At 65.5% G+C, this 27,398-nt stretch overlaps 2 protein-coding genes across 2 annotated transcripts in view; one reads left to right on the forward strand and one right to left on the reverse strand.

The window, feature by feature from the left end:
• The first annotated feature begins 681 nt into the window (after positions 1–681).
• SREBF1 (sterol regulatory element binding transcription factor 1) lies at positions 682–15,480 on the forward strand. Its single transcript, XM_058675921.1, has 19 exons — positions 682–931; positions 8,828–9,259; positions 9,544–9,725; positions 9,801–9,941; positions 10,026–10,247; positions 10,560–10,674; positions 11,144–11,355; positions 11,453–11,654; positions 11,742–11,920; positions 12,047–12,308; positions 12,394–12,560; positions 12,676–12,844; positions 13,146–13,254; positions 13,422–13,531; positions 13,830–13,962; positions 14,170–14,335; positions 14,677–14,856; positions 14,943–15,054; positions 15,176–15,480. The coding sequence occupies exons 1-19, from the start codon at positions 841–843 to the stop codon at positions 15,418–15,420; spliced, it is 3,429 nt and encodes a 1,142-aa protein (XP_058531904.1). The 5' UTR covers positions 682–840; the 3' UTR covers positions 15,421–15,480.
• A 1,531-nt stretch (positions 15,481–17,011) lies between these two features.
• The window catches only part of RAI1 (retinoic acid induced 1), a 98,834-nt gene continuing 88,447 nt past the window's right edge, over positions 17,012–27,398 (reverse strand). Inside the window, exons 3-6 of the mRNA XM_058675668.1 lie at positions 21,484–27,226; positions 18,675–18,768; positions 17,565–17,614; positions 17,012–17,338 (exon numbers count right to left, since the gene is read on the reverse strand). Of these exons, the coding sequence (XP_058531651.1) occupies positions 17,324–17,338; positions 17,565–17,614; positions 18,675–18,768; positions 21,484–27,210 (5,886 nt within the window). The 5' untranslated portion in view covers positions 27,211–27,226 and the 3' untranslated portion in view covers positions 17,012–17,323. The remainder of the gene's footprint in view (positions 17,339–17,564; positions 17,615–18,674; positions 18,769–21,483; positions 27,227–27,398) is intronic.

The raw sequence follows: 27,398 nt of genomic DNA on the forward strand, positions 1-27,398 counted from the left end.
TCTCCAGGGGGTCGGCCCCGTGTAACCCTCCTGAGCCACGCCCGCCAGCAGAGGAACTTTCGGTGGCTAGCTTCTCTTGGCGCCCCGGCCCCACCTCCCACCGGCCTCCGTTCCCTCTCTGGTGTGTCCAGCCAGGGCTCTGTGGGCAGTTCCAGCAGGCCAGGCTCAGGAACCGGCCTGAGTCCTCTGAGTCCGGGGTCTCCAGTCCCTCACCCCATGGGGCGCCTCTGTGCGTTATTGCGGTCCAACTCCGACCACGGCAGTACCCCCACGCCCACTTGCAGCCTCGGGCAGCGGCAGTGTCCTCTGGGCCTTACTGGGTCCTGGCCGCCCCTCCGCAGCCCACACCCCTGGGCTCAGTCTGGGAGGAGACCAGACGAAGGAAGTGGAGGCTGGAAGCCGCGGTGGGCGGCTGGCTGGTCTGCACCAGCTGTGAACTTGGACCTAGAGCGTGCACCTGCCCAGAGGCCCTTGTAGGAACAGCGAGGTGTGCAGCGCTCCGGGTTAGAGGACCTGGCCCACCCGGAACCAGGACGAGCCGCCGCCGGAGGTCTCGGTGCACTAAGGCGGAACCGGCCAGACCCTGGGGCGCTGCGTGTGGCGGGGTCCCCAGCTCCCTCAGGGGCGAGGTGGGGGCGGGGCCGCCATCCCAGGGGGCGGGGCCTCCCGCCAGACCCCGCCCCCGTCTCGCCCGCCCGGCCGAGTCGCTGTCCGGGGAAACCCAGTTTCCGAGGAACTTTTCGCCGGGTGGCCGGGCCGCCCAGCGTGGCCGCCGGGGCGGGACTCGGGCGCGCGGCGGCGCTTCCCCGGAGAGAGGCGTGCGCAGCGAGCGGCCGCGCCATGGACGAGACGGCCTTCAGCGAGGCGGCGCTGGAGCAGGCGCTGGCCGAGCCGTGCGAGCTGGACGCGGCGCTGCTGACCGACATCGAAGGTGCGTGAGGGGCGGCCGCGGGTGCGGGGCGCGCAGCCGGCGTCCCGGGGTCCCCCGGCCGGCCGCCCGCACCGGGCCCCGCGCGCTGCTGGCCGTCGCCTGGACCCGGGGCCCCGCCCAGCCCGGCCGCGACGTCACGGGGTTACTCGCGGTCATTTCCCTTCGGCCGCAGAGTTCAGCCGCGGCGCACCCAGGCCCTGCGCGTGCGCACGGCCCGCGTGCGCGCCTCCCCTCCTCTGCGGACGCCCCTGGGTGGGACGTGGTGGGTGCGGGAAGGAGGGCGAGGGAGCCGGCACGGCTGACGTGCAGGTCGCCCACTCCTGGGTGGGCACCCTGCCGGGCGCGGGCAGCCACGTGGAGGGTGCCGCCCGCAGGGGTGGGTGCTCCTGTGTGATGGAGAGGCGCTCCTGGGCAGAGCTGCTTGAACCACTGCCTGCAGCGCCAGCCTCCCTTGTGGGTGCTGATTCTGGTCCCCGCTGCTCCACTTCCCATCCAGTTCCCTGCTGATGGCCTGGGAAGGCAGTGGAGGACGGCCCGAGTGCTTGGGCGCCTGCACCCACGAGGGAGAGCCGGAAGCAGCGCCTGGCTCCTGCCTTTGGACAGGTCCAGCCTGGGACTGTTTCCGGTTCGTTTCCTGAGTCTTTTGACCATCCTCAGCTGTAGGGAAAACGTCTCCGCCCCTGCCTGTCCCACGCCCCAGGCAAGCTGCACGTTTTCCAAGTTGCCTTAGCTCCCAGCACCTCGGAGCCCACCCTGCTGCCTGCCAGCGGCCAGCGGCAGCTGACCTCCCTGCCCATCCCTCCCTCCCATGGCCGTCGGAGTTGTGTGTTCCTGGAATGTGCGATGCCCAGGAAGGAGTTCCGGCCTCCTGGCTGCAGCCTGGGCCCCCACCCCACTCCCCGCTGGCTGTGAGGGGCTTTGAGGAATGGTCCAGTGGAGGGAGATTTGAAATCTGTGCCTCAAATGAGATGAAGATAAGGAGCAATGAAAACAAAACACAATGGGATGGTGGGAGGCTGGTGGGGCTTCTCCCTTTATCTCCCCATTTACCCCAGAAACAGGAAAAAAATGTGGAAATAATAGTCTTACCCACTTTCCTGTAGCCCTTGAACCTTTGTGTCCTAATTAACTATGTAAAGATTGTAAAAAAAAAAAAAAAAAGAAAAAAGAAAACAAAGTACAAAAACCTGAATATTCAATGCCAGCTGGGCACTCGGATGCTCTCACTGGCTCCCAAGTGGGTGGACTTAGAATCTGTAGAGCCATGCCACCCCAAGCCAGGATCCCTACCCAGGTGCTAGGCTCTGACAGGGCCTGTGCTCCAAAACTTACCCTTTTTTTTTTCTTTAAAGATTTATGTTTGTTTTCTTGAAAAGTGGAGTTACAAAAGGGGCAAGTGATTAATTCCATGTACTGTTTCACTTCCCAAATGGTTGCAACAATCTGGGACTGGGCCAGGCCAAAGCCAGGAGCCTGAATCTCCCTCCAAGCCCTCTGGCCAACCTTCCTGCTTTTCCAGGCGCTCGCTGGGAGCAGGCAGGACTCGAACCTGCACTCTTCTGGGAGGCTAGTGTAGCCTAATCCACTGTGCTGCAAACGTGTGCCCAAAGCAGCTGGGCACCTATGGAGGGGATGGCAGGGTCAGAGGTCATTCAGAAGCCGCCCGCCCCCACCAGGCACTGGGGAGCCTGGCCCTGGGCCCAAGCCTGGGTCTGTGGATGGAGTTGTGGGGGCGCACAGCCTCTGGCCTGCTCTGGGTTGGGAGTCCCGTGTGAGCCCTGGGCCCTTGCAGGAGTCCCGGCTCAACCTGCCACTGTGGGGAGGCGCGTGGCAGGGATTAGCACTGAGTTGTGGCAGGCTCCCTCCCGGCCACGGCAGATTAATTTATCAGCTCTTGCACAAGCAGAGCAGGTGAGTGGAGACTGGTGCTGCTGCCCACTCTCCCTCTCCCCAGGGCCACAGTATTGTCTCTGTCCTGGATGTTGCCTCCCGGAGGTCTTCTTCGGTGTCACCTTCCTTTTTCCGGGCTCAGCCAGCTCCTCCTGGTGTGTGTCCCCCACAGCACTGGGCCCACCTCCACCCAGAGTCCAGAGGGGCACCTGAGGGTGTCCGCTGTGCAGGCCCCCGCTCTCCCCTTGTTCCCACGAGGTCCCAGCCCTGCCCTGCTGACCCGCACCCCTCTTGTGACACTTGCCCCTCCCTCAGGCCTGTGCCTACAGCTGCACCTGCCCCATCCTTGGGAAGCTCCAGGGGCTATTCCTTCTCTGGCATATTCCCAGCCTTTGAGTGCCTTCAGGAATTCGGCCTGGCCAACTTCACCCTCCCCCGGTGGCACCTCTTGGGAAAAGCATACTGTCCCCTCTCGGAACTGTAGGGGCCGCCCCTGCCCAGCATGCTCTCGCTGTCAGATTGACTATCTCGGAGCTTGTGAGGGGATAGCGCAGAGATGGACGAGGAGTGACCTCCTGCCTGACAGTAACAGTCACTTAGCCAGGCACCAGCCTCCCGAGTGACCTGTCAGGTCCAGGCAGGGGGTTACTGCCGGGCAGCGTGGCCTGGGGTGTGGACTTTGCCTGCTGACCTGAGTAGCCTTGCTTGGCGTTGCTGCTCTTACCACAGGAAGCATTTCTGGCCTTGTCTTCCACCCATCGATGGCCCTGTGGCATATCCCTTGACCCAGGAACCGGGGTCAGTGGCACAGTGCATGGAGTTGGCATCTCATACCCTACACAAGGTGGGGAAGCAGAGTGGACGGAGGGAGACCTTGTAGCAGGTGTGTCTGAGTCCCTGGCCACCAGAGCAGAGTGGCCAAAAGTCCTTACTAAGTGGTAAGGCCCGGTGTTGCGGCAGAAGTGGGCCTTGGGGCTGGGCCGCTGGGGGCTCTCCAACAGCCCACTGCCTTGCCTGGACTTGAAAACAACAAGGGGAGAAACAGTTCCAATATATGGGAAGGAGTGCGGGGACTGGGTACGAGTTGTGTCAGGCCGGACCACAGGGCCCCCTGGCAGGCCCGAGATCCAGGACTGGGGGCGGACCTGCGAGGGGGCCTGAGATGTAGAGTGGGTAATGTAGAGGCAGTGGCGGGGTCCCAGAAGCAGGAAAGAAGAGGAATGTGGCAGGTGCGCAGGCAACGGCCCCGGGATGGCATGATGAGTGCTGAAGGCAGAGGCTCCTGCCCTCTCCCTGGCCGTGGGCACCGCCCATCCTCCTAGGGACACTGGCCCACAGGCCCTCCAGTTCCAGGAAGCGCCAGCGCACATTCGCTGCCCCAGGGCAGCCACGCACTTCCCCACACAAAGGGCAGCGTGTACCGCTGCCGCACGCATGACCAGCAAGGGCCTCGGGGCACCTGCCAACCTGCATGAGCCAAGATGGGCTGGGAGGAGGCGGGTGGGCAGGCAGGGTGCAGCCCCCACCCGCAGGGCCCATCATGCTCCGCACCAGTGGACCCAGAGCCACTGCCCCGTGACCTCATCTGGGGCTTGTCTGTCCCCTTGGCCTTTTGGTCAAGTTTTGTGGTTGGCAATGCCAAGAGTGATCAGAAAGCCTCCTCCCAGCCATTCCCCGGGAGGCCCCGTGCCCCAGCACCCAGGGTTGTAATGCCAGCTCTTCTGCCGCCCCCTCCCTCTGCCTCCTCTCTGTCCCATTGTCACTCGCACGCTGCCACACACCTTAGAGCCTTTTTTCCTTTGCTGTTACTTCTGTCCAAAATGTCCTTCCCCCCTTCTGTGGTGACCAGCGTCCACTTGGATGTCGCTTCCTCCGAGAGGCCTGCCTGGATTCTGTCACCGGCAACAGCCCCTCCTTTTCTCAGCCGTGGTTCTATCATGGGGTCCATCACCACCTCTGCCCACATTTCCTGACTGATTTGGCAGTGAGCCAATCAGCCAGAGCTCCCAACTCCTCAGATTCCTGCAATGGTTGAGACTGGGCCGGGCCAGAGTGGGGAGGCTGAAACTCAACCTGTGTCTTCCATGGGAGTGGCAGCCTTCCCCTCTTCCCACTGCCTACCAGGGTCTGCATCAGTGGGAAGCAGGGGTGTCTGGGACATGCGTGGGCCTCCTCTGCACACCACTGTGTCTCTGGTGGGAGAGCCTGCCAGGGAACCAGGCGTGTGGCCTGGAGCAAGGGGAGCTCCCTACCTTGGATCTGCTTGGGGTTCAAGGCCACACGTGTGCATGGCCAGCATCCTGGATGGTCAGAGCTGGGCTGGCCCTCCTAAGGTGTCTGTCCTGGCCTCTGCCGAATAAACAGGTCAATGTCACTGAAAGCACCCCACTGCTGAGGGGCAGGGCTTGGAGCTGGCACCTGGGAGAGGCAGGCTCTCCTGTTTCCTCCGGGGACCAGAGCTGGGGAGGGAGCGTGCAAAGGCCTTCCTTGCCACGTCTGGAAGGGATGGGAGGCTTCTAGAGTACCAAGTACCGGCCCATGGTGATGCCCCAGGCTGCCCAGCCTCCCTGTGCCTGGTCCACACTCTGGGCGCTGTGGGCAAGCGCACCAGGACCTGCTGTCCCCCACCTCTAGTTCTAACTTTCATCCTTCCTTTAAAAAAAAAACAAACAAAAAATAGGGCCCAGCGCAGTGGCCTAGCGGCTGAAGTCCTTGCCTTGAACGCACCAGGATCCCATGTGGGCGCCGCTTCTAGTCCTGGCGGCCCTGCTTCCCATCCAACTCTCTGCTTGTGGCCTGGGAGGGCAGTTGAGGACGGCCTGAGGCCTTGGAACGCTGCACTTGCGTGGGAGACCTGGAGGAGGTTCCTGGCTCCTGGCTTCGGATCGGCACAGCGCCGGCCGTTGTGGTCACTTGGGGAGTGACTCATCGGATGGAGGATCTTCCTCTCTGTCTCTCCTTCTCTCTGTATATTTGACTTTGCAATGAAAATAAAATAAATCTTAAAAAATAATAATAAACCTTGTCATGTCAGACGGTCTGGAGCCTTGACTGCAGGGCTTCAGGCCACAGGCACCTCACTGCCTGCCTCTGCCCAGCCCAGCAAGCTGGAGTCTACAGGTGCGGGAAGGAAGTGACCACCTGCCCTGCATGTAATCCCCCAACATGCACCCACATTGTGGCTGCCTGAACCAGGGGTTGGGGAGGCTGGGGGGCCCTGGCTGGCGCTCAGGGTCTCACGCTCACCTTGGCCGCTGGCGTCGGTGGAAATCAGTGGGTAGTGCCGGGAGAGCGGTGCTGAGCCGGTGCTGAGTCGTCCCAGTCACAGCCTCGCCAAAGCCATGTCTGAGAGTCACTGGGCAGCCGGTGCTAGCGAGCAGCCGTTCCCCCTCGGTCTTAGTGCACTGGGGACAGAGAGGGAAGAATTGTTTTAATTAAATTAAAGCAGAAAGTGACAGGATGAGGCCGGGGCTTGGGCACCATCTCAGACTGCAGATGGTAGATACTGCCTGCAGGCCAGCCCTCCGTGCTGACCCAGGGTACTGAGGGAGCTTAGTGCCCACGGGCTGGGCCCTGCAGGGTGCAAGGCTCCCCTCCTGGGCCACGCTGTGGGCTTCTGGGGGAGGCACAGTATGTGTGTGCACGCGCGGTGGGGGTGGGTCACTTGGCCGAGTCTTGGCACTCAGGGCTCCCAAAGGGGCCGTGCAAACCGTGGGCAGGAGGAGGGCTACAAGGGACCCCGCTCCAACACCAGAGCTACCCTGTGGTTTTAGGCAGGACGCTGAGTCAGGGTGGGTGTGGCTGAGCTGGGCGCTCTGAGTGTGTGAGAATGACCGTTATGTTTATGGAAGGGACCAGACCAGTGCCCAGCCACCCCTTCACAAGACCCCCAGAGCCATCCACCCACCCACCACTTGCAGTCTAGCGACCGGAGTGCAAGCGGCCTCACTTGGCACCTGCTGGGGCCGGTGGCACACCTCACTGACCCTGGCCTAGTGAGGACTGGGGTGGGGGACCCCAGAAGTGACTCTGGATCCAGGAAGATGGTTCCCGTGGTAGGTGGTGGAGGTGCTGGTGCTGCTGGAGGTGCTGGTGGGAGGGCCCTGCCGCAGCCGCGGAAGTCCTGCTGCTGGCGGGAACGCGGGTCCTCCCTGCCGTGACCGCCAGTAACCCCGGCAGGCGCTGGCGCCGAGCTGGTTAAAGGCGGACGTCCGCGAGTAACCCCGACCCCCATTGAGCGCCGCGGGGTGCGGGCCGAGAGGCCGGGGGGCGGGCCGCGGCTGCCGATTGGCCGCGCGGACTCACCCCATGCCCGGCCCGCGGGCACCGGGGTGGGGTGCGGGCGGGGCCTGGGGGGGCGGGGCGCGCCTTAAGGCCGGGCAGCGCGCTGGGCAGGTGAGCGGGCGCCGCGCGAGGGGCCGGGTCGCCCCGGCCGACCGCGCGCCATGGAGTGCACGTTCGAAGGTATTTTCTACAGGAGCCCTTTACTCCCACGCCCGTGGCCGTCACTTGCAGCGTGTCACGGACGGGGGCCGGGGCGCGGGTGGGAGCCCCTTCCCGGCAGGTGCTTTTGCCCTGCTTGCTGGCACGACGCGGGCCGAGGCTCCTCCAACCCAAGGGAAGGCGCTCAGCAGCACCCAGAGACCTAAGGAGACTTGCAGGAGGGAGCTGGGCTGGGGGGGCGGCCAGGAGTTTTGCCTGCTGTGGAGGGGGTCCTGGCTGACTGTGGGAAGCCTGGCTTGTCCAAACTGCCTCAATTTTTTCATCTGTCCAAGGGGCTCACACGGACTGGAGTGAGGGCTGCGATCCAAAGTGCACTATGGTCTGTGTGAACCTGGACAAGGTCCACTAGGTGTTTCTCTTTGGGGTCCTACGACCGGGGATGGAGGGTGCTGAGCCTGCACACGCACATACCCCTCCTGTCTTCACTGTCTTCCCTGGGCACCTGCCAGCTAGCAATGCCGCGCTGACCCTTAGGCAGCCTTGTCCACAAAAGGGCTTCATCCTTCTTGGTGTACAGATGGGGAGACAGGCTCAGGCTGCGCCACAGATCCGGAGTGTGCCAGGCTGGGAGCCTTGGCAGGAGGAGGGGGCAGGCCTGTGCTCCTGAGCCCTACGGAACACCCTGACCCAGTGGGTGGCTGCCTTGAGTGGGTTAGAGGGCCCAGGGCTGGGCCAGGCTGGCTCTGGTCTGTGGCCAGGCTGGAGCTGAGCACGGATCCAGGAGCCGAGATGGGCGGCACTTGCGTTCAGATGGGCCTGGGTGCCGGGACGCTTATGTGGACGGCGCAGGGCTGCAGCGGCTGCCTGGGGACCCCGTGGCCACTGAGGGAGGGCTGGGCACTGGCAGCTCAGTGGGGCCAGCAGGGAGGTAGGGGTGTGGGCAGTTTGGAGCACCCCATGGTACTTGGTGGGCCCCCGGGGAGAGTCAACTTGTGGTTTCGTGATTGGGTCCAGCGTGGTCCCCAACGCTCTGCTTAAAAGGCCCCTCTGCCCGGTCTGTAGCCCCAGCCCACTGCCTTCCTGGGGATCTGCCCTCTCTTTTGGATGATCCAGCAGTGGAGGACCCCACCCCCTCGCCTGTAAACAGGGGGAGCTGGGAACTCGTTCTCTTGGAGGTCCTGTCTGACCTCTCCCCTCTCCAACTCTGTGCCCACAGGCCTCTGCTGGGCATCTTGAAGGGAGACAGGGGAATGGCCTGTGGGCAAGCGGGGGCCCTCTCCCCTTCGCCTTCCTACCTGTCACTCTGTTGCCTGGCCCCCATCTTTTCCCCTAGGGCAGGGCTTGTTGTGCGTGGGCCATGGATTGAGAAACTGAGGCGCCAGCTGCAGTGATGGTGGGGGGCTGGGCGGGGAGCTCCTGTGTCGGGCGGGAGGGTGTAGGGTGGGCGTGAGGGTGCGACTACACCAGGCGAGCCAGGGAGCATGAGTAGTCCTTTCTGGTGCGGCCGTGGGTTGGCTGACCTGGGGCGCCCCGTGGCTCACCTCTCCCACTTCTCTCCCCTAGATATGCTGCAGCTCATCAACAATCAAGACAGTGACTTCCCAGGCCTGTTCGACGCCCCCTACGCCGGGGGTGGCCCAGAGGGCGCAGACCCTGGCAGCCCCGTGGCCAGCTCCCCGGGCAGTCTGTCCCCACCCCCTGCGACACTAACCTCTCCGCTTGAAGCTTTGCTGGGGGCACCGAAGGCGGCCCCCTCCCCAGTGTCCCCTGTCCAACCCGCGCCCACCCCTTTGAAGTCCTACCCTTCCGTGCCCTCCTTCTCCCCTGGGCCAGGCATTAAGGAAGAGCCGGTGCCCTTGACCATCCTGCAGCCCCCGGCTCCGCAGCCTCTGCCTGGGACCCTCATCCAGCAGAACTTCCTCACCCCAGCAGTACAGCCGTTTGGCTCTGCTCCGGGGTTGGGCTATACCAGCCCTTCTGGGGGCTTTCCTACAGGTAAGGGGAGGGGTGTGTGTGTGCTGGGTTGCAGGGCAGGGGCGCAAAGCTGTGGTCTCAGTGGAGGATTTGCAGGCTTGGGAAATCAGATGTAGCTTGGAGTGCTTGCTGCCCACACAGCTGTGGGCTCGTCACTGCCCAGCCCCAGCCATCCACACAAGGAGCCACAGGGACGTTGGCTCATACCAAGCCACGGGGTACCGGAAACCTGAAGGGGGATTGAGGCGGGGAGATGGCCACTCCCCAGGCCCACAGTTCCACAGGCCCCTGCTTGATCCCTGCAGGGACCCCACCTGGGAGCACCCAGCAGCCGCTGCCTGGCCTGGCCCTGGCATCCCCACCTGGTGCCCCTCCTGTCTCCTTACACACCACGGTCCAGAGCACAGCCCCTGCCCAGCAACTGCTGACAGCCACCGCGGCCACCCCTGCCACAACCACTGTGACCTCCCAGATCCAACCAGTGCCGGTGAGGGGCAGTGGGAGGTGGCCCAGCCCATGGGGCCTAGACAGCCCCTGGGCTCACACCCCTGCCCCGCCCCAGGTGCTGCTGCAGCCCCACTTCATCAAGGCGGACTCGCTGCTGCTGACCACCGTGAAGACAGACGTAGGGGCCCCGGTGAAGGCGGCGGGGATCAATGCCCTGGCCCCCAGCACAACGGCCGTGCAGACCGGTCCCCTGCAGGTGGGTGCGGAGAAGGGAGGCCTGCACATGCGCACGTGCCTGTCTGGCTCTGGGTAATACGTGGCTGCCCCCCACCACCTGCAGACGCTGGTGAGCGGCGGTGCCATCCTGGCCACGGTGCCACTCGTGGTGGACACTGACAAGCTGCCCATCAACCGGCTGGCAGCCGGCAGCAAGGCCCCGGGCTCGGCCCAGAGCCGCGGTGAGAAACGCACGGCCCACAATGCCATCGAGAAACGCTACCGCTCCTCCATCAATGACAAGATTGTGGAACTCAAGGACCTGGTGGTGGGCAAGGAGGCCAAGGTGAGGGCAGAGGTACAGGCTGGGCCACCCTGGGCAAGAACACAGTGAGCTGGGGTGAGGAGTGGTGGGTGGTGGGCGGCAGTGTCAGACCGGGACTTGGAGACTTCAGCCCACCTGGGCCTGTGGGGACGTTCAGCAGGTGTTCAGGGCAGGCCCAGGGGAAGGAAGGTCTCAGGGTAAGAGACCAAAGACTGGAAGTGGGTGTTGGCAGCAGCACCCCTGGGGTGCCCGGCCCCAGACCTTCCCTCTGCTGGCGCCACTGGCCAGGCCTTGCCGGCCAACCACGCTGCGCTTGCCCCGGCCTCTCTGCAGCTGAATAAATCTGCCGTCTTGCGCAAGGCCATCGACTACATCCGCTTCTTACAACACAGCAACCAGAAACTCAAGCAGGAGAATCTGAGCCTGCGATCGGCGGCCCACAAGAGCAGTGAGTGCCTGGCTGACCGAACACTCCTCCCCTGGCTGCCTGATCACTCCTCCCCTGGACACCCGTCACTCCTCCCCTGGCTGCCTGGTCACTCCTCCCCTGGCTGCCTGGTCACTCTTCCCCTGGACACCTGGTCACTCCTCCCTTGGTCACCTGGTCACTCCTCACCTGGACACCCAAACACTCCTGCCCTGGCCACCGGTCACTCCTCTTGGCCACCTGGTGGGTCCTCCCCTGACCGCTGGCCCCTCCTCTGGCCCCACCCAGTCTGTTCTCAGTCACTCCCACCGACTCTACCCACCCCACCATTGGCTCTGGGCCTGCTGCCAGCCCTACCCACCGTGTCTCTGTTCCCGCCCCCAGCCCTGGCCCTTAGCTGTTCCCCTTGTGCCCTTTGGTGGAGGAGGGGGCGCATCCAGCTTCTCCCCATCCCTCACCCCTCCCTGCTGTGTTCCTCTGCCACCTCCAGAATCCCTAAAGGATCTAGTGTCACCCTGCGGTTCAGGCGGCAGTGGCACCGAGGTGCCCATGGAAGGCGTCAAGCCCGAGGCAGCGGACGCCCTGACCCCACCGCCCTCCGACGCTGGCTCACCCTCCCAGGGCAGCCCACTGTCGCTGGGCAGTGGTCGGGGTAGTGGTAGTGATTCCGAGCCTGACAGTCCGGCCTTTGAGGACAGCCAGGTGGGTTTTGTCTGCCACTGCATAAACAGAGAAGCCCAGAACCTGCCGGGGCCCAGGCCACTTGGGGTCACCCTGGCTGTGCCGCCCCATCTGGCAGGTAAAGCCGGAGCAGCCACCCTCGCCCCGCAGCCGCGGCATGCTGGACCGCTCGCGCCTCGCGCTGTGCGCTCTTGTGTTCCTCTGTCTGTCTTGCAACCCCCTGGCCTTACTCCTCGGAAGCCGGGGACCCCTTGGACCCCAAGATGTCACCACCATCTACCATAACCCCGGGCGCAGCGTGCTGGGTACAGAGAGCCGAGGTAAAGTGGGGCAGCCCCCTCTCCTCATCTAGGGTGTCAGGTGGGCTGGGCTCTGGCTCCCCTGACAAGCGTGTCCTGTCTCCCTAGATGGCCCCAGTTGGCCCCAGTGGCTGCTGCCTCCTCTGGTCTGGCTGGTCAACGGGCTCCTGGTGCTGTGCTCCTTGGCACTTGTGTTTGTGTACGGAGAGCCGGTCACACGGCCCCACTCGGGCCCTGCTGTGCACTTCTGGCGCCATCGCAAGCAGGCCGACCTGGACCTGGCTCGGGTGCGGGCTCAGCCCCTGCAGGAAGGGGCGGGGAGCATGGCCCTGGGGCTGGGAGGTGTTGCCCCCTACTCTCTCCCCACATTCCCCCCCCAAGTTCTCACCTGGAAAACACTTACTGTCCTGCAGGGGGACTTCGCTCAGGCGGCCCAGCAGCTGTGGCTGGCCTTACGGGCCCTGGGCCGACCCCTGCCCACCTCTCATCTGGACTTGACCTACAGCTTGCTGTGGAACCTCATCCGCCACCTACTGCAGCGCCTCTGGGTGGGCCGCTGGCTGGCGGGCCGGGCTGGGGGTTTGCACCGGGACTGGGAGCTGCGGGCAGACGCACGCACCAGCGCCCGTGATGCGGCCCTCGCCTACCACAAGCTTCATCAGCTGCATGCCATGGGTGCGTCTGGTCGGGGAGGCTCGGGCTCCCCATGGCACGCCCCTCCCTGGCCCTGCCCTAAATACTCCCTGTATTCTGTCTCCAGGCAAGTACCCGGGTGGGCCCCTCACTGCCACCAACCTGGCGCTGAGTGCCCTGAACCTGGCGGAGTGTGCGGGCGATGCTGTGTCTGCAGCCACGCTGGCCGAGATCTATGTGGCAGCTGCCCTCCGGGTCAAAACCAGCCTCCCGCGGGCCTTGCACTTCCTGACGGTGAGTGGGCAGCTAGGCAGAGAGGAACTTCTGAGGCAGGGCTGGGGTTCACTGCTCCCCCTCCCCCCAGGCCTAGGGGTCTGACCCAGTGACAGCCACCTGTCCTCCCCCACAGCGCTTCTTTCTGAGCAGTGCCCGCCAGGCCTGCCTGGCCCAGAGTGGCTCTGTGCCTGCCTCCCTGCAGTGGCTCTGCCACCCCGTGGGCCACCGCTTCTTCGTGGATGGGGACTGGGCCGTGCGCAGCGTCCCACGGGACAGCCTGTACAGCGTGGCCGGGAACCCAGGTGCGTGTTTGCCGTGTCCCTGCCCGCCCCTGGCTGGGCCCCTGTCCCCTCTGGCATTCTGCAGAGTCCAAACACAAATCTTTGAAGGAGTTGGGAGGTGAGCTTGGGGGAGGAAGGGGAATGTTGCAGCCAGTAACTGCCCATGAATAGATGCCCCCGGAGACAGCAGGGCGTGCCCGTCGTGCCCCTCCCAGGGGTCCCAGGAGAAGCCTTATTAAGTTTGGGGACAACATGGACAGGAGTTGGTGGGGTTAGGTGGGGTAAGGTGAGCCGTGTTCTCAACCCTCTCCCCTGCCTGCAGTGGACCCCCTGGCCCGGGTGACCCAGCTGTTCCGTGAACATCTGCTGGAACGAGCCCTGACCTGTGTGGCCCAGCCCAGCCCCAGCCCTGGCTCAGCTGAGGGGGACAAGTGAGTGCTCCCGCCCCTCCCACCTCCACACCCCTGCAGCTGGAGCCGCGGGGGTCCTCTCTGGGTCCCTCTCTCTCCTCCCTGCTCCCTAGCCTGGCGGCACTGCCCCAGCTAGGCGGGCAGGCCCAGAGGCCGTGCACCTGATAATGCCTGCCCACTTCGTCCAGGGAGTTTGCGGACGCCTTGGGTTACCTGCAGTTGCTCAACAGCTGTTCTGACGCAGCTGGGGCGCCTGCCTGCAGCTTCTCCATCAGCTCCAGCATGGCCACCACTGCTGGTGAGTGCCCTGGGCCAGGCCTACCTGGGTCCACCCTGTCTGTCCTCCCAGACCCTGCCCCACTCCATCTTAGGCTGCCCGCCTTGGCCCCAGCCTCCCTGGCCACCTGGCCCCACATCCCTGTCCACCTAGCCCCGCCCTCCCTGTCCGCCTTGGCCCCACTTCCCTGCCCACCTGGCCACGTCCTCCCTGTCCACCTGGCCCCACATCCCCGTCCACCTGGCCCCACCCTCCCTGGCCTCCATGGTGGTATGAAGCAAGGTTCAGGACACCCTGCCTCTGTGCTCTCTGTCTGCAGGCACAGACCCAGTGGCCAAGTGGTGGGCCTCCCTGACCACCGTGGTGATCCACTGGCTGAGGCGGGATGAGGAGGCGGCCGAGCGGCTATACCCCCTGGTGGAGCACCTGCCGCGGGCCCTGCAGGAGTCTGAGTGGGTGCCGGCCCTGCCCACCCCTGCCCCAGCTCTGGGTCCCTTGCACCAGCCTGCCTTTGTGTGTTGTGGGCAGACAGGGGTGGATGGGGCGGGGTGGGTCATCGTGATTTATTTCCCAGAAAGCCGGAAGACAAGAGGTGCTGGTGGGGAGCTGGGGCCGCTGGCCCTAACCCGCACTCCTGTGCCCCTGTCCCCACCCCCCAGGAGACCCCTGCCCAGAGCGGCTCTGCACTCCTTCAAGGCTGCCCGGGCCCTACTAGGCAGGGCCAAGGCAGAATCTGGGCCTGCCAGCCTGGCCATCTGTGAAAAGGCCAGTGGGTACCTGCGGGATAGCCTGGCCAGCACGCCTGCTGGCAGTTCCATGGACAAGGTGAGGGGTGGGGCTGGGGTGGGGTCAGCAGGGCTTCCCCTCCCTAGGTGTCCCCTCAGGAGAGGTCTTGGGGTTAGCCAGTCCTCCGGCCCAGAGTCCAGGGGTGGGTGGGTGGCACCCCCTTCACGCACACACACTGGTGCCCGGGCAGGTGGCGGGGAGGGGGCCCTCAGAGGCGGGCGGCCCCGCGCTGCATTGCTGGTGCATTGCACGTGTGCGCAGCAGGTGCAGTGCCTCGGCAGTGCAGCCCGGAGCCGGCCCCTGACACCGGGGCCTCCTGTCCCGTCCCTCCCGTGGCCAGTACCCCCACCATGACCTCACCCTGCCTGCCGCCCACCCAGGCCGTGCAGTTGATGCTGTGTGACCTGCTGCTGGCGGTGCGCACGAGCCTGTGGCGGCAGCAGCAGCCGCCCGCCCCAGCCCCAGGGGCCCAGGCCTCGGCCTTGGAGCTGCGTGGCTTCCAGCGAGACCTGAGCGGCCTGAGGCGCCTGGCGCAGAGCTGTCGGCCCGCCATGCGCAGGGTGAGTGTCCAGGGCGCCTCGGTGCGGGAGCCCGCGCGGCCGGAGGGGCGGGCTGCTCTCCAACCCACCCACCTGCCCCGTATCAGGTGTTCCTCCATGAGGCCACAGCTCGGCTGATGGCCGGGGCCAGCCCTGCGCGGACGCATCAACTCCTGGACCGCAGCCTGAGGCGACGAGCAGGCCCTGGTGGCAAAGGAGGTGAGAGGGGGGCACCAATTTTCCAGCTCTGGCTGAAGGTGCTTGCCTGGGCACCACAGGCGCTCGGAGTGGGCTCCGGTGAGCCCCGTGTGAGCCGAGGGGGGGGCCTTGTCTCGCGCAGATGCAGCGCTGGCGGCCGCGGCCACGGAACTGGAGCCGCGGCCCACGCGGCGGGAGCACGCCGAGGCGCTGCTGCTGGCCTCCTGCTACCTGCCTCCTGGCTTCCTGTCGGCGCCCGGCCAGCGCGTGGGCATGCTGGCCGAGGCGGCGCGCACGCTCGAGAAGCTCGGCGACCGCCGGCTGCTGCACGACTGCCAGCAGATGCTCCTGCGCCTGGGCGGCGGCACCACCGTCACCTCCAGCTAGGGGCGCGCCGTCCCTGGGAGAGTGGGCGACCCTCCGTCCAGCGGCTCCCCAGGCCGGCCGAGCGAGGGGCCAGGGTGCTGCTGACCTCTCGTGGCCGCTCTGGAGATTGCGGGCGCCTTGGTGCGCTGGCGGGAGGTGGGGGCGGCGCGCTGCCCGGGTTGCGGGTCGGGGTCGGGGGCAGCTTGGCTTTCCCAGCCCTCAAGGGACTGACACCTCCCCCTCCCCTTTTCCAAGGCGCCTCGGCCCCTCCCGGGTGTAGATCTGTGAGAGCCAGCCTCCTGCTCCAGAGGCGCACCTGCTACTTTTGTCTTTTGCAAACTTTTATTTTCGTAGGTTAAGTTTTGTACAGAGAATAAACAAGGAAATTATTTATAGCTTGAGTTTTTGCTCTTTTGAGGAGCGTGTGTGTGTGTGCGCGCGTGTCTGTGCTCAGCCGCTGTGGAGGGGGGTGGTTGGGTGGGTGGTCCCGCCGTGGCCACGCGCTCCGGCTGCCCAAGCGCTTAGGCTTGTGGTGGTCTCCCACCTTCCGCCCCCACCAGGGCACACTGACGGCTAGGACCTGCTGGGGCAGGAGCCACAACCCGGCCTGAGCTGGGCAGCGGGAGGCCACAGGCGTCCCGTTCCCATGGCAACCTGCCCACGCCCAGCCCGCCCACGCCCCAGAATGCAGAGGCCGCACGCGCTTCCAAAACAATCGTTGTATCTTTATTGACTTTTTTTTTTCTGAATGCAATGACTGTTTTTTTTTTTTTACTCTTAAGGAAAATAAACATCTTTTAGAAACAGCTCGATACACACAATCTTCAGTGTGAAGCAATATACTAATAAGAACACTAGTCGGACATTTACAGTCTTCATATATATTATATATATGTATATGTATACATATATATACACTATATAACGAGGCCAGATATAATACACACGTTTGCCATTTTACAGTCATATGTACAGAAGACTTGCGAGAGCGGCCCGGCCTGGGGCAGCGTGGACAGAGCAGAGGACACGGGCGGACTTGGCGGAGGGGCTGGTCCGGCTCTGGCGGCAGCGGCGGGTGCTGGGGAAGGGGCTTGGTGCTCGCCCCCCGGCCCCCTACCCGGCAGGCAGGGGGCCCGTGCGCTGAGAAGCGAGCATGGTTCCCAACATATATACATTCTATGTGACACAGAGAGGGGGTACACAGGTTTTGTACACGGATCTGGCGCTGTCCCCGACACCGAGCGGACGCTGTGGGGCCCTTGGAAACACGACAGGTGCGTCACGGGGGCGAGCTCCGCAGCCTCGCCTCTCCTTCTGCGCTCCAAAGCAGTGGCAGGGCAGGGTCTGCAGAGGTGACGGACACAAGCCCAAGGGAGCCCCCTTGCTGCCCACGCCCCCGGCCCACCATCACAGAGACGGGTGAGAAGGGCGCTCAGAACTCTTCGCCCACCGGCCTGGCCCTCTGCGGCACCCTCTCCACTCGCCGCTTCCCGGAAGCCCGGGGTGGCGTGGGGGGCAGTCCGCGGCCTCTTCTGGGTGGCGAGGATGATGTACTCTCACGTCCCAAAACCTAAGGGTGCCCTGCGGGAAGTCGGCGGACCCATGGACGGAGTGTCCTCCGTGTCGCGGCCACTTCCGCAGCGGGGTGGAGTGGGGGCGAAGCGTCTGCTGGTCACAGCCCCGCGCCTGAGAGCCCACAGCCCGGGCAGGGGAGGCCTGGCCCCTGAGCGCCTGGGCGCGGAGGCTGGCGAGGGTTGCTTGGGATTGGGGGGCACCAGGTCTTGGTTCTTGGCGGCTGGATCCAGGACCGGCTCTAGAACTGCACTGCGCTGGGAGCTGGCGTGGGGCGCGTGGGGTGCTCGGGGTGGCCCCCACCCTCAGCAGCGACGGGCACCGGCTCAGTCTCCGGCCGGTGGGCGGTGGGTTACAAGGGCAGTGTCTGCAGAGAGGAGGCGCCCACCCGTCAGCAAGGGCCCTTGGGGGGGCGCCCCGCCCCGACATGCACCACCCCACCCCAGCCCAGCCCCGCGGCTGGCTTGGATCCTCTCCGTTCCGGGTCTTTGCCTGTCCCCCATCTCAGGAGGTCCCACCACCACCCCATGTGGACCGGGCTCCTCCCCAAGCTGCCCGCCCCCTGCCACCAAGGGCCACTGGCAGTCACTTACCTTATGTTTGGGACATTTCAAAGAAAAATTCTCTTCCATGAATAAGCAACCTGGGAACGAAAAGAAACAGGGACCAGGTTAAGACCAGGATGCTGAGCGGCTTCCTGGGGGGGAGGGGAGGGGGAGGCACCTCTGCTCAGCAAGTGGTGGGCCACAGCTATGGCCAGTCTTGTCTCCCCCTGTGACCTGGCCAGGCCCTGGGCGTCCCTCATGTGTCCCAGAAGGCCTGTGGTACAGTCATGCTGGCACATGTACAGCCCAGCAGGGGTGCAGAGAATGGGGTAAACGGGCATGGGCAGATGAGGGCATCTCTGCTGCAGACCCCCACCACCTTCCCATTCGCTTGGCCCTCGGGGAGAGGGGCACGGCTCTTGCCAGCTGGTTCCAGCTCATGGTACCCACCTGCTGAGGGCAGCAGCTGGCCAACCCCAGGCCCCTGCTGAGCCTGCTGGCTGGACAGGAACAGCCGCCGGTATCCCACCCACACACCCATCCTAGGTGGGAAGTGAGCTTGGCCTGTGCCCTTAGGAGGCCTGGCAGCCAGCCCTCCAGCCCGCAGCCCTCCGTGTCTCCTGTGCGTGGGACCCCCTGGGCATGAGGAAATGCCTGGAATGTCTCCGGGGTCCTGCTGTACAAGGCCTGATCGGCACTGTCTGATCATTCTGCCGTGTGGGGTGTCCGGCTCAGGACCGCCATCTCCTGCAAGCCTTCCTGGATTGCCTCGCAGCTCACACACTGCTGCTTCGTGCCCTGGCTGCTCCACTTCTAACCCACCTCTCTGCTTACGCGCCTGGAAAGGCAGTGGAGGATGACCCAGGAGATTGGGCCTCTGTACCCACGTGGGCAGCCTGGGTAAGGCTCCTGGCTTCCCCCCGACCCAGCCCCTGCCATTGTGTCCACCTGGGGAACCAAACCAGCAGATGGAAGATCTGTCTCTCGTCTGTAAAGTTGCCCACATGTGTGTGGACCACACAGGAACAGGTGGTCCCTGCAGATCTGCTCAGCCTGGGCCCAACTGCGCCTTTCCTGCAGCTCATTGCATGCCCTGCCTGGCCCCGCCCAGCCTGGGATGCGGCAGAGAGGAGGATGAGGGGCCCAAGTGGCTCTTACCCGCATCGCTGGCACACGGGTAGTGGTAAGTGTGCGTGCAGCCTTCGTGGCAGCACCTGAGGGTGGCCCCGACCTCCTGGCAGCTGGAGCAGCTCTGAGGGGGGACACAAAGATAGGCAGCTGCACTCTCAGGCCTCCCGCGCCCCCTGCCCTGCAGCCCCTGTGCAGAGGCCACACTGAAGCCTCTCCCCTGCTATGCCCTCCAGCAGGAGCAAACGGAATCGTACCCTGGGGAGCTCTGAGCTAGTGCAGATGTGGCTCCCCCCACCGTGTCCCCTGCTGAGCCAGGGGTGAGGGCGGCTCAGGGACGGATGGCAGTGCCCAGCAGCTCCTTGGAGGAGCCCAGCAGAGGGGCCAGCATGGTGATGTAGAGAGGTAAGGCACAGACTATGGTGCTGGCATATCCTGGCTGCTCCGCTTCCCATCCAGCTCCCTGCTTGTGGCCTGGGAAAGCAGTGGAGGACGGCCCAAAGCCTTGGGACCCTGCACCTGCATGGGAGACCCAGAAGAGGCTCCTGACTCTGGACTGGTCCAGCTGCGGTAGCAAGTCATTTGGGGAGTGAACCAGCTGATGGAAGATCTCCCTCAAACTGTTTAAAATACAAACTTTTAAAAAATATTTATTTTTACTTGAAAGGCAGAGTTACGCAAAAAGACAGGTCTTCCATCCACTGGTCTACAGCCCAAATGGGTACAATGGCTGGAGCTGAGCCAACCTGAAGCCAGGAGCCAGGAGCTTCTTCCAGGTCTCCCATGTGGGTGTAGGGTCCCAAGCACTTGGGTCCACCCTCCACTGTCTGCCCAGGCCACAAGCAGGGAGCTGGATGGGAAACGGGCTGGGGTGCCAGCACTATAGGTGGAGTGGAAGACTGTTCTGATACACCCCCATGCCAACCCCTGCTTTTCATTTTATTAAATCTTAAAACCCTGCAGTCGAGCTAGGAGTCAGGGGACAGCAAGGAGCAGCGTCACCCCCTAGGGGAACACAGTGAGCTGGCAGCAGCCCAGGCTGCCCAGGGCAGCCGCTGGGAGAGGCTTCATTAAGGCCTGGCTGAAAGGGCAAGGGCCAGGAGGGCGCCCTCTGGTGTCCAGGACCAGCAGTGGGGCAGGGCAGGCCTGGGGGACCGTCCCAAACCCTCTGGGCTCAGCACCAGCCCCCACCCCCATCCCCACAAGGCATCCTCAGCCGGGGGGCGGGGACAACTTCCCACACAGGAAGGGTCACAGCAGACCCTCAGGGGCCACGTGCACTGTGCACTGGGCTTCGGGGTCCCAGTCGGCAGGGGCGTGAGTGCCCTCCCTCCTCCCCAGCAGGGCAATCCTGTCCCAGGAAGAGGAGCACTCCTCCCCTCCGTCACCCTGGGGCTCCACATGCTGTGCATCCCAAGGTCAGGGGACGGCTGTGGGTTATCCTCGCACCGCGAGCCAGTGCCCCCTCCCAGGCCTAGGAGCCCCCAGACCCTGCTGGTCCTTCCAGAGTGTTCCATAGAAGACAGCCCTGTGCCTGTCACGAGCCCCAGTTGCCTCGCTGTCCCCTGCCATTGAGGACAGGCCCTGCACCAGGACCACCTAGGGAGACTACATCAGCAGCCAACATGCCCCCACCCGAGCGTGCGTGCCGCCTTTGGGCCCGGAGCAGCTGCGGAAGCTGCCAGGGCTGGAAGAGGCCTGGGTCCTCTCAGATGAGTTACGACAGATGGCAGTGGAGGGGCGTGGTCCATCATCCTTGTTGTCCGCCCCTTCCTGCCTGCACCTGGCCAGTGCAGGGGACCCAGACAGGGCCTGCTGCCAGTCCCTGCACCTGCCGAGAAGGTGCTAGGGGTGTGTGTGGGGGGAGGGCACCAGCGCCCCAGGAGCTGCAGCGTGGAGCAGTGTAGTGCGGCTGAGGAGGGCTGAGGCAGCGACAGAGGCCTCTTTCTCCAGATGGCTGGGAACGAGGCAGCCATGGTGAACTGTAGGAGAACGGAGAGTCACTGGGAAGGGCAGAGGAGAGAGGCAGGGCAGGGGTGGGGGGTCTGCAGTCCCCACGTGGTGGCGCCCAGGAGTGGGGCTGCCCCAGATGATGACACGGGCAGCAACCAGTGTCCGCGCAGGGGCAAGGGGGCGGGGCCGGGCAGGGTCACACTCGAGAGCCCAGGCCCCTGGCGTGGCCAGCCACACGTCGTGGGAAGTCAGCCACAGGGAACCGGGGTCTGGGGGCTGTGGAGCAGGAGCCCGTGGCAGGGTGTGCAGGAAGACGCTGTTGCTAACCGCAGCACAGCCTCAGGCCGCAGCAGTGGGGAGGGGCTGCGGTAGGGGGCCCAAGGAGAACGCAGCAGCCACAGGGAGATCACGGGCAGGGGCCCCTTGACTCGCTCCTCCCATGACAGCACCGTTGGGGGAAGGGGACAGTGGCGGCCACACCTGAGGGACACGGGGTTGAAGGTCACCTGGTGAGCCTTGGGCTGCCCAGGGTACTTGCTCACAGCCCCTTGGTGGCACAGCTACTCGAGAGGGCAGAGGAGGGGGCTGCTCCAGGCCACCCTGCCTGCTGCCAGCCCCAAGACCCGGGCAGCCAGTGGGGAGGGGAGATGGGGGCACAGAGGGGGTGCTTGGATGGGCAGGAGCTGGCAGGTGCTGGGAGGGAGGAGGGGGTGCTGGCCGGACATGGGGGCCTTTGGGGCAGGAAGTCTCCCAGGATCCACTTCAGCCTGTAACGTGCCTCAGTTTCCCCACCTACACACCACAGCCTTGGAGAGAGGCACAAGCCCCTTCCCAGCCCCTGGAGCCTGCGTTCCCCACCCTGGCTGGGCCGGCCTCCTCCTCTTACCATGTCCGTGGCCACCTTCATGGCCTCCTGCAGCCCAAAGAGCTTGCCGGCCACCAGGTAGACCCCGCTGGTCCACACAGCGCAGGCCTCGTGCACCCAGTGTTCCTGCGTGTCCCCACCGGGCTCTGTGGGCGCCTGCTTGCCACATTCGTGCTTCCGGCTCTTGTCGCTGGGGGGCACCTCCTCGCCCCCGTCCCCCTGCCCATCACAGCAGTAGCAGCTCTGCAGCCGCCGAGACAGGCCGCGGGCGCTGGTGCGCAGCGAGCCCTGCTTGCTGGGGTCCACGGGGCCGTCAGGCCTAGGGGGCTTCCCGGCGGCGGCGGCAGCAGCAGCAGTGGGGGCCACAGCAGCCGCCGCCGCCGCCGCCCCACACTCGAGGCCCTTGAATGTTCTCTCGAGGGGTGGGGAGGCCTCCTTGCAGGCGTCCTCGGGCCGCACCTGCTCTCTGAGTTTTGGCTTCTTTTTGGGGAGGCAGTGTTCCGGGTAGTAGGGCCCACAGAGGTCCCCGAGGTCCTTGAAGTTGGCCGGGTTTTGGCAAAGACAGCAGACAAGGCAAGGGGCGTTCAAGGCCTTGGACACCACAGGCCCCAGGTGCATGGTGGAGGAGAGCGGCAGGCAGGGGCGTGGCTGCAGGACCGAGCCCCCGGGCAGCAAGGTCGCGTCCGAGGAGGAGGAGGCAGAGGAGGAGGAAGGCTGCCTGCGGGGCTCATCCCCCGGGCAGTTGACAACTGTGCACACGGTGGTGAAGGCATCGCGCTTCTCTACCCGCACGAAGGGCGAGAAGGCCGGGGTCCGGCTGTCCGCCCGCAGCCGCCTGCAGGAGGAAACGTATTTGAGGCGGATTTCAGGCTCAGCAGGGTCCAGGGGCAGCATCTGCTGCTGCCGCCGCCGCTTGGCCCGACCCTTGCAGGGGGAAGATGCTGCGTTCTTGGCCCGGCCCCGGGGGAGTCGCTTCCGCTTGGAGTAGCTGCCACCGTAGCCGGGACCCCCGGCGGCAGCTTGGCCCGGCTGTTTCTGAGCCCTGGTCTGGGGCTGGCAAGGCCGGCCCTCGTGCGGTTGAGGGGCCGGGCCCAGCTCCTCCTCCATCTTCGGCTTCTTGCCTCCCGCCCCGGAGTTGTCATCGCTGCCTCCACCAGCTGTGCCACCACCACCACCACCACCACCACCGCCGGCACCGCCACCGCCGGCCCGGTCTCGGGAGGTCAGGTGCAGCGCAGGCCCCACATAGGGCCGCTTCTCCAGGGGGCTTCTGCAGGGGCCCAGCGCCCCAGCCCTGCCTTTGCGGCTTCTTTTCTTGGGGGCCCCCGGGGGCTGCGTGGCTTCGGGGAAGGTGGAAGGGTCCCCCGAGGAGGGCAGCTTCTTTACGGTCCCCAGTTTGCCTTTGAAGGAGCGGCTGGCTGGATTCCCACAGGGAAGCTCAGCCAGGCCCAGGAGCTTCTGCCCCCCAGGACCCGCGGCCACCGGGAGCCCTGATTCCACGCCCGGGGGGCTGCCCCCAGACCCCCTGAGGGCAGCACGGTCCTTCTCAGGGAGGCCTGGGCTGCCGGGGTCCCCAGGGACTCCTGGCGTTTTGCAGGCAAACTTCTTGAGGCTGGGCGATGTGATCTTCTGCACAATGGCTTCCAGCTTCAGGCCCCGGCCTTTCCGCGGTGGCAACACCTTGGTCTTCATGGCTCCCGGGAAGGCCACCCGGGGGGCCAGCTTGAGGCAGGCGTCACTGCCGCCACCGGGGCCCGCCTCGCCGGCGAGGGGCTTGGCAGTGGGCTCGCTGCTGCCCTTGGCCAGCTTGGCCTTCTTGGGGGACAGGGTGACCCTCTTGAACAGAGTGGGGGCATCCTCGGGCGGCTCCTCCTTCCCATCGCTCCCGCTGCCCCCACCGCTGCGCAAAACCAGGCCGCGCTTCTTGGCGGGCACGGGGGCCATGAAGGCCGATTTGCGCTTGAGCGTGTGCACCGGCCGCTCGGGCAGCTTGCCGCCTGCCCCGGGCTTGGGCACCCTGGCTCGTGGGCCCACCCGCCCCTCCTTCTGTGGGGGTCCCTCAGACGCCTTGAACGTGGTGTTGGTGTTGGCGGCCGGCAGGTGGCTGTTGGCCAGCAGCTTTTTGGCTGCACGGCTGTTGGGCAGCCGGCTCTCCGAGGGCCGCCGCCGCCGCTTGGCATTCTGGTGCGGGGCTTTGTTGCGGGACCGGAGGATCATGGAGCGCTGGTCCTTGCCCGTGTCGCTGGGTGAGTCTGTCTCCTTGGTCTTGGAGCCCACGGGGCTGCTGTCTGAGGCCACCGGCAGGGCGGCAGGGTTGCTGGGGCTGGATGCAGCCTTGGGCGAGGGTTTCCCCACCCGCTTGCCGGACTTGAAGGCAGCCCGCTGCTTGCCCCCTAGCTTGTCCGGGGGGGCTGGGGTGGTGGTCAGGCCAGGGGGTACGGGCATGCGAGGCTCACTCAGGGCCGTGAGTGAGCGAGTACACATCCTAGGGAGCCCCTCTGAGGCCCCCCGCCCGGGGGCCCCGACGCCCTCCATCTGCACCTGTGGGGGCCCTGTGCAGGATTCTGGGAGCAGCAGGTCTTTGGGCAGCGCCGGGGCCCGGCAAGGGGAGTCCTCGGCCTCCGGCAGCCCCCGCTGCACCCGCCGGCTCCGCAGGCTCTTGCCCCTGGGCACCGGCTCCTTCTTGGCAGCAATGGGTGCCTCGGGCACGGCCGGCTTGCTGGGCTTCTGGGCCAGCACCGGGTCGGCCGACTCCCCAGGTGCCCGCTCCCCGCTGTCGGGAGCCTCCTCCCCTGGCTTCATGTGGGACAGGGACGACTCGAACCAGCTCTGCACCTTCGACTCGGTGCCCACGGTGGGGCCCAGCAGGATGACCGAGTCCCCCGACAGGTGGCACGGGGAGCCCCAGCCTGCCTTGGCCTCCAGTACCTCCTCCACCTCCTCCTTGGTACACAGCAGTGGGCCCTTGGGTGACAGCGGGTCCTGCAGGCTGGGCCGCTGCCCGGGGCTGCCCAGCAGCTGGCACAGGGAAGAGTACTCCTCCTCAGCCTCCAGGTCTTCCTTCCTGGCTGCAGGTGGCAGTAGTGGCAGGTCCCCGAAGTCGGCAGCTGAGCAACAGTGCCGGCTGTCTTCTAGCCACCGTGCGTCCTTGCCCACATCGGGGCACTCCAGCAGCCCTCCGGCCTCCTCCTTCACCCCGCCGCCGCCGCTGCCGCCAGCCTCCTCCTGCTTGAACTCCCCGGGCAACACCGCTGCCTTCTCCCCGGGGGGCTCCTCATCCTGGAACGCCAGGCAGGCAGCGGCAGCAGCGGCGACCTCATGGGCATCTCCTTTGCCGACCCCTTCTGCAGCCTTACCAGCCTGCTCCAGGCCCTTGGTGAGCTCCCCGGGGTGCAGTCCCCAGCGGGGACATGCATCACCCAGGTTCTCCTCCGGCCAGGCAAAGGGGTTGGCGCCATCGGCCGAGCTGGCCACAGTGGCTGGGGTATCCGGGAAGCAGTCAAAAGCTGCCGCCGCCGCCACGGTTGGGTCTGGCCCAGCAGTGGCATCAGCCCCGAGCGCGGGCTTGGCACCAAAGGACAGGGAGCTGCTAGGTTTCTTACACTCAGGGGCCACAAAGGGCGCAGAGGAGGGGTCTTCAAACAAACTGGGGCTAAAGTCCTTAGCGCTGCCCCCACCTTTGTTCAGCTGCAGAGCGTCAGCCAGAACCTCAGGCTCCCCTGCCCGGGCCCAGGTGTTCTTGGTCACAGGGTCCAGGCAGGCACTGTGGTTCTCCAGTGAGAAGGGAGGCGGGGGTGGTGGTGGCGGCTTGCCGGCATCCTTGGCCAGGCCCGGGCCCTCGGGCCACGCCTTGTCGGCCTTCTCCCCCATGGCCTCCTGCAGCCCCAGGATCTCGGAGGTCAAGTCCTCCTGCGCCAGTGCGCTCAGCAGCAGCCTCGGGCAGTCCCGCTCACCAGCCACGAACTTGGAGAAGCTGTCGAGGGGCAGGGTGCTGTGCAGGCTCTGGAAGGAGTCATCGGATTTGGTGGACATGTCGTCGGGCGAGGTCACAGAGCAGGTGGACACGGACTCGGGCTTGGCCTTGGAGGAGCCACCGCCGCTGCCCCGGGCTGGGCTGCCGCGGGCCTGGCTGCAGTAGAGGAAGCCGCCGCGTTCCAGGGCCTCCTCGGAGCCGCTCAGGTAGTCGGTGTCCTGCGGCTCGGCATGGGCCGACTGCGGTGTGCCGGCCGGCTCAGCCGAGTAGCCACTGCCTTCGGGACTGCAGTGCTGGCTCTTGTACTGCTCGGGGGTCCTGGATGCCAGGCTCTTGGCTGTCTTTTTGTGCGGCAGGGCGGCTTTGGACAGAAGCAGTTGCTGCACCGTGTTTGAGATGTTCTCTACTTGCGACGTCAGTGCCGTGAGGCTCTGCAGGCTGAGGTCCGACAGCAGCGCCTCGGGGACCTTGTCCTTCGGCAGCACCTTGCAGTTGCCTCCCTGGGGGTCCATGGAGCCCCCTGCGTCCGTGGGCGAGGGGTTGAGCAGGGGCATGAAATGGCTGTGGTCGGCAAGTCCCGGGGGGAAGGTGCCGGTGGCAGCTGCGGCCAGTGGCTGCTGGCCGTAAGGGAAGGTCTCCAGATTGGGCATCAGCGGCGAGGGTGTGGAGCTGTAGGAGGGCGAGCGGCCCACGGAGCGGGCGGGCGAGTGGCCGGAGCTGGGGCTAAAGTTCTGGTAGTATTGCTCGGGGGTCCTGACGGCCGCTTCAGGCTGGCAGTAGCCCTGGCCTTGCTGCCCGTAGTGCGGGTACTTGGCGAGGTGTTGGTAGTGGAGGGTCTCCTGGCCGTGGTGCCGGCTCGGCGGCGGTGGCTGCTGCTGCGGCTGCTGCTGCGGCTGCGGCTGAGGCGTAGGCTGCTGCTCGTAGCCCAGGCGGCCTGATGGGTAGGCGTGCAGGTTCTGGACGCGCTGGCCCGGCGCGAGGCTGGTGCTGGTGGTCAGCGGCCTGTCGTGGGGCTGTGCGGAGGGCGCTGTGCAGCTCTTGTAGGAGTGGGCGCCAGTGGCTGCGGGGAAGGACTGGGAGTGCTGGGGGAAGTGGGCGCCCTGGGGGAAGGGCAGGGCGGAGGCCAGGTCACTCTGCAGTTTCTGTCTTTGGAGCTTGGGGTAGGCCAGGGGCTGAGGGGGCTGTGGTGGCGGTGGTGGCACGTGCAGAGAGTGTGTCTGAAAGGACAGCTGGGAGCCCTGCTCTGGATACTGCCGGCCAGGGGGCACCACTGGGGTCTTCTTCATCAGGTTTTCCTCATACTTGCCTACCCCACCTGGCAGGGGCTGGGGCTGGGGCTGTGGTGGCGGGGGTGGTGGCTGCGGCTGTGATGGAGGTGGAGGTGGGGGTGGTGGTGGCGGCGGAGGGGGTTGGGGGGCACCCCAGGCCTGCAGGCCTTCCTCGCCCGAGTAGCGAGCTGGATAAGGGCCGCTGTCCTGGACACCATAGCCTGTGAAGGCTGGCCTCCCCTGCAGGCCTTGCTGCGGGGAGGGCAGCGCCTTGCCGGCCCGGTGGTACTTGTCGGCAGCGGCTGCTGAACTGCCAGAGGCGCCTGCCTCATAGGCCGGGTAGGGCTGCGGGCTGTAATAGTCCTTGGCCAGCAGCCGCTGCCGGTCACAGCTCAGGCTGGCCTGGCTCGGCTGCCGGTAATTCTCCAGACGCGATGTCTCCGGCGAGGGCTGCTGGTAGCTCTGCTGCTTGCCATGGAAACCACACCTCTCTCGGAAGGACTGCATGGCTCGGCCGGCGCGCCTGCGAGGCAGGAGGAAGGGAGAGGGGTGGGGAGAGCCTGTCAGAGGGGCCATGGGCCAGGCCTCTCTGAAGCTCCATCCCAGCACCCCTCAGCACCACGCCCCCCCCCAGCCACTTGTGTGTCCCGGAGGCCCACAGCTGAGCCACACGGCCCCCCCCGGGAGGTGTGAGA

The sequence above is a fragment of the Ochotona princeps genome, chromosome 17 (assembly GCF_030435755.1).
Source record: "Ochotona princeps isolate mOchPri1 chromosome 17, mOchPri1.hap1, whole genome shotgun sequence".
Taxonomy (NCBI): domain Eukaryota; kingdom Metazoa; phylum Chordata; class Mammalia; order Lagomorpha; family Ochotonidae; genus Ochotona; species Ochotona princeps.

Bases quoted from the DNA above. Each gene is read 5' to 3' on its own strand.
- SREBF1 (XM_058675921.1), top strand. From the start codon at position 841: ATGGACGAGACGGCCTTCAGCGAGGCGGCGCTGGAGCAGGCGCTGGCC. The intron at 12,845-13,145 runs GTGCGTGTTTGC...CCCTGCCTGCAG, and splicing joins CAGCGTGGCCGGGAACCCAG to TGGACCCCCTGGCCCGGGTG. The intron at 13,532-13,829 runs GTGAGTGCCCTG...CTCTGTCTGCAG, and splicing joins CAGCATGGCCACCACTGCTG to GCACAGACCCAGTGGCCAAG.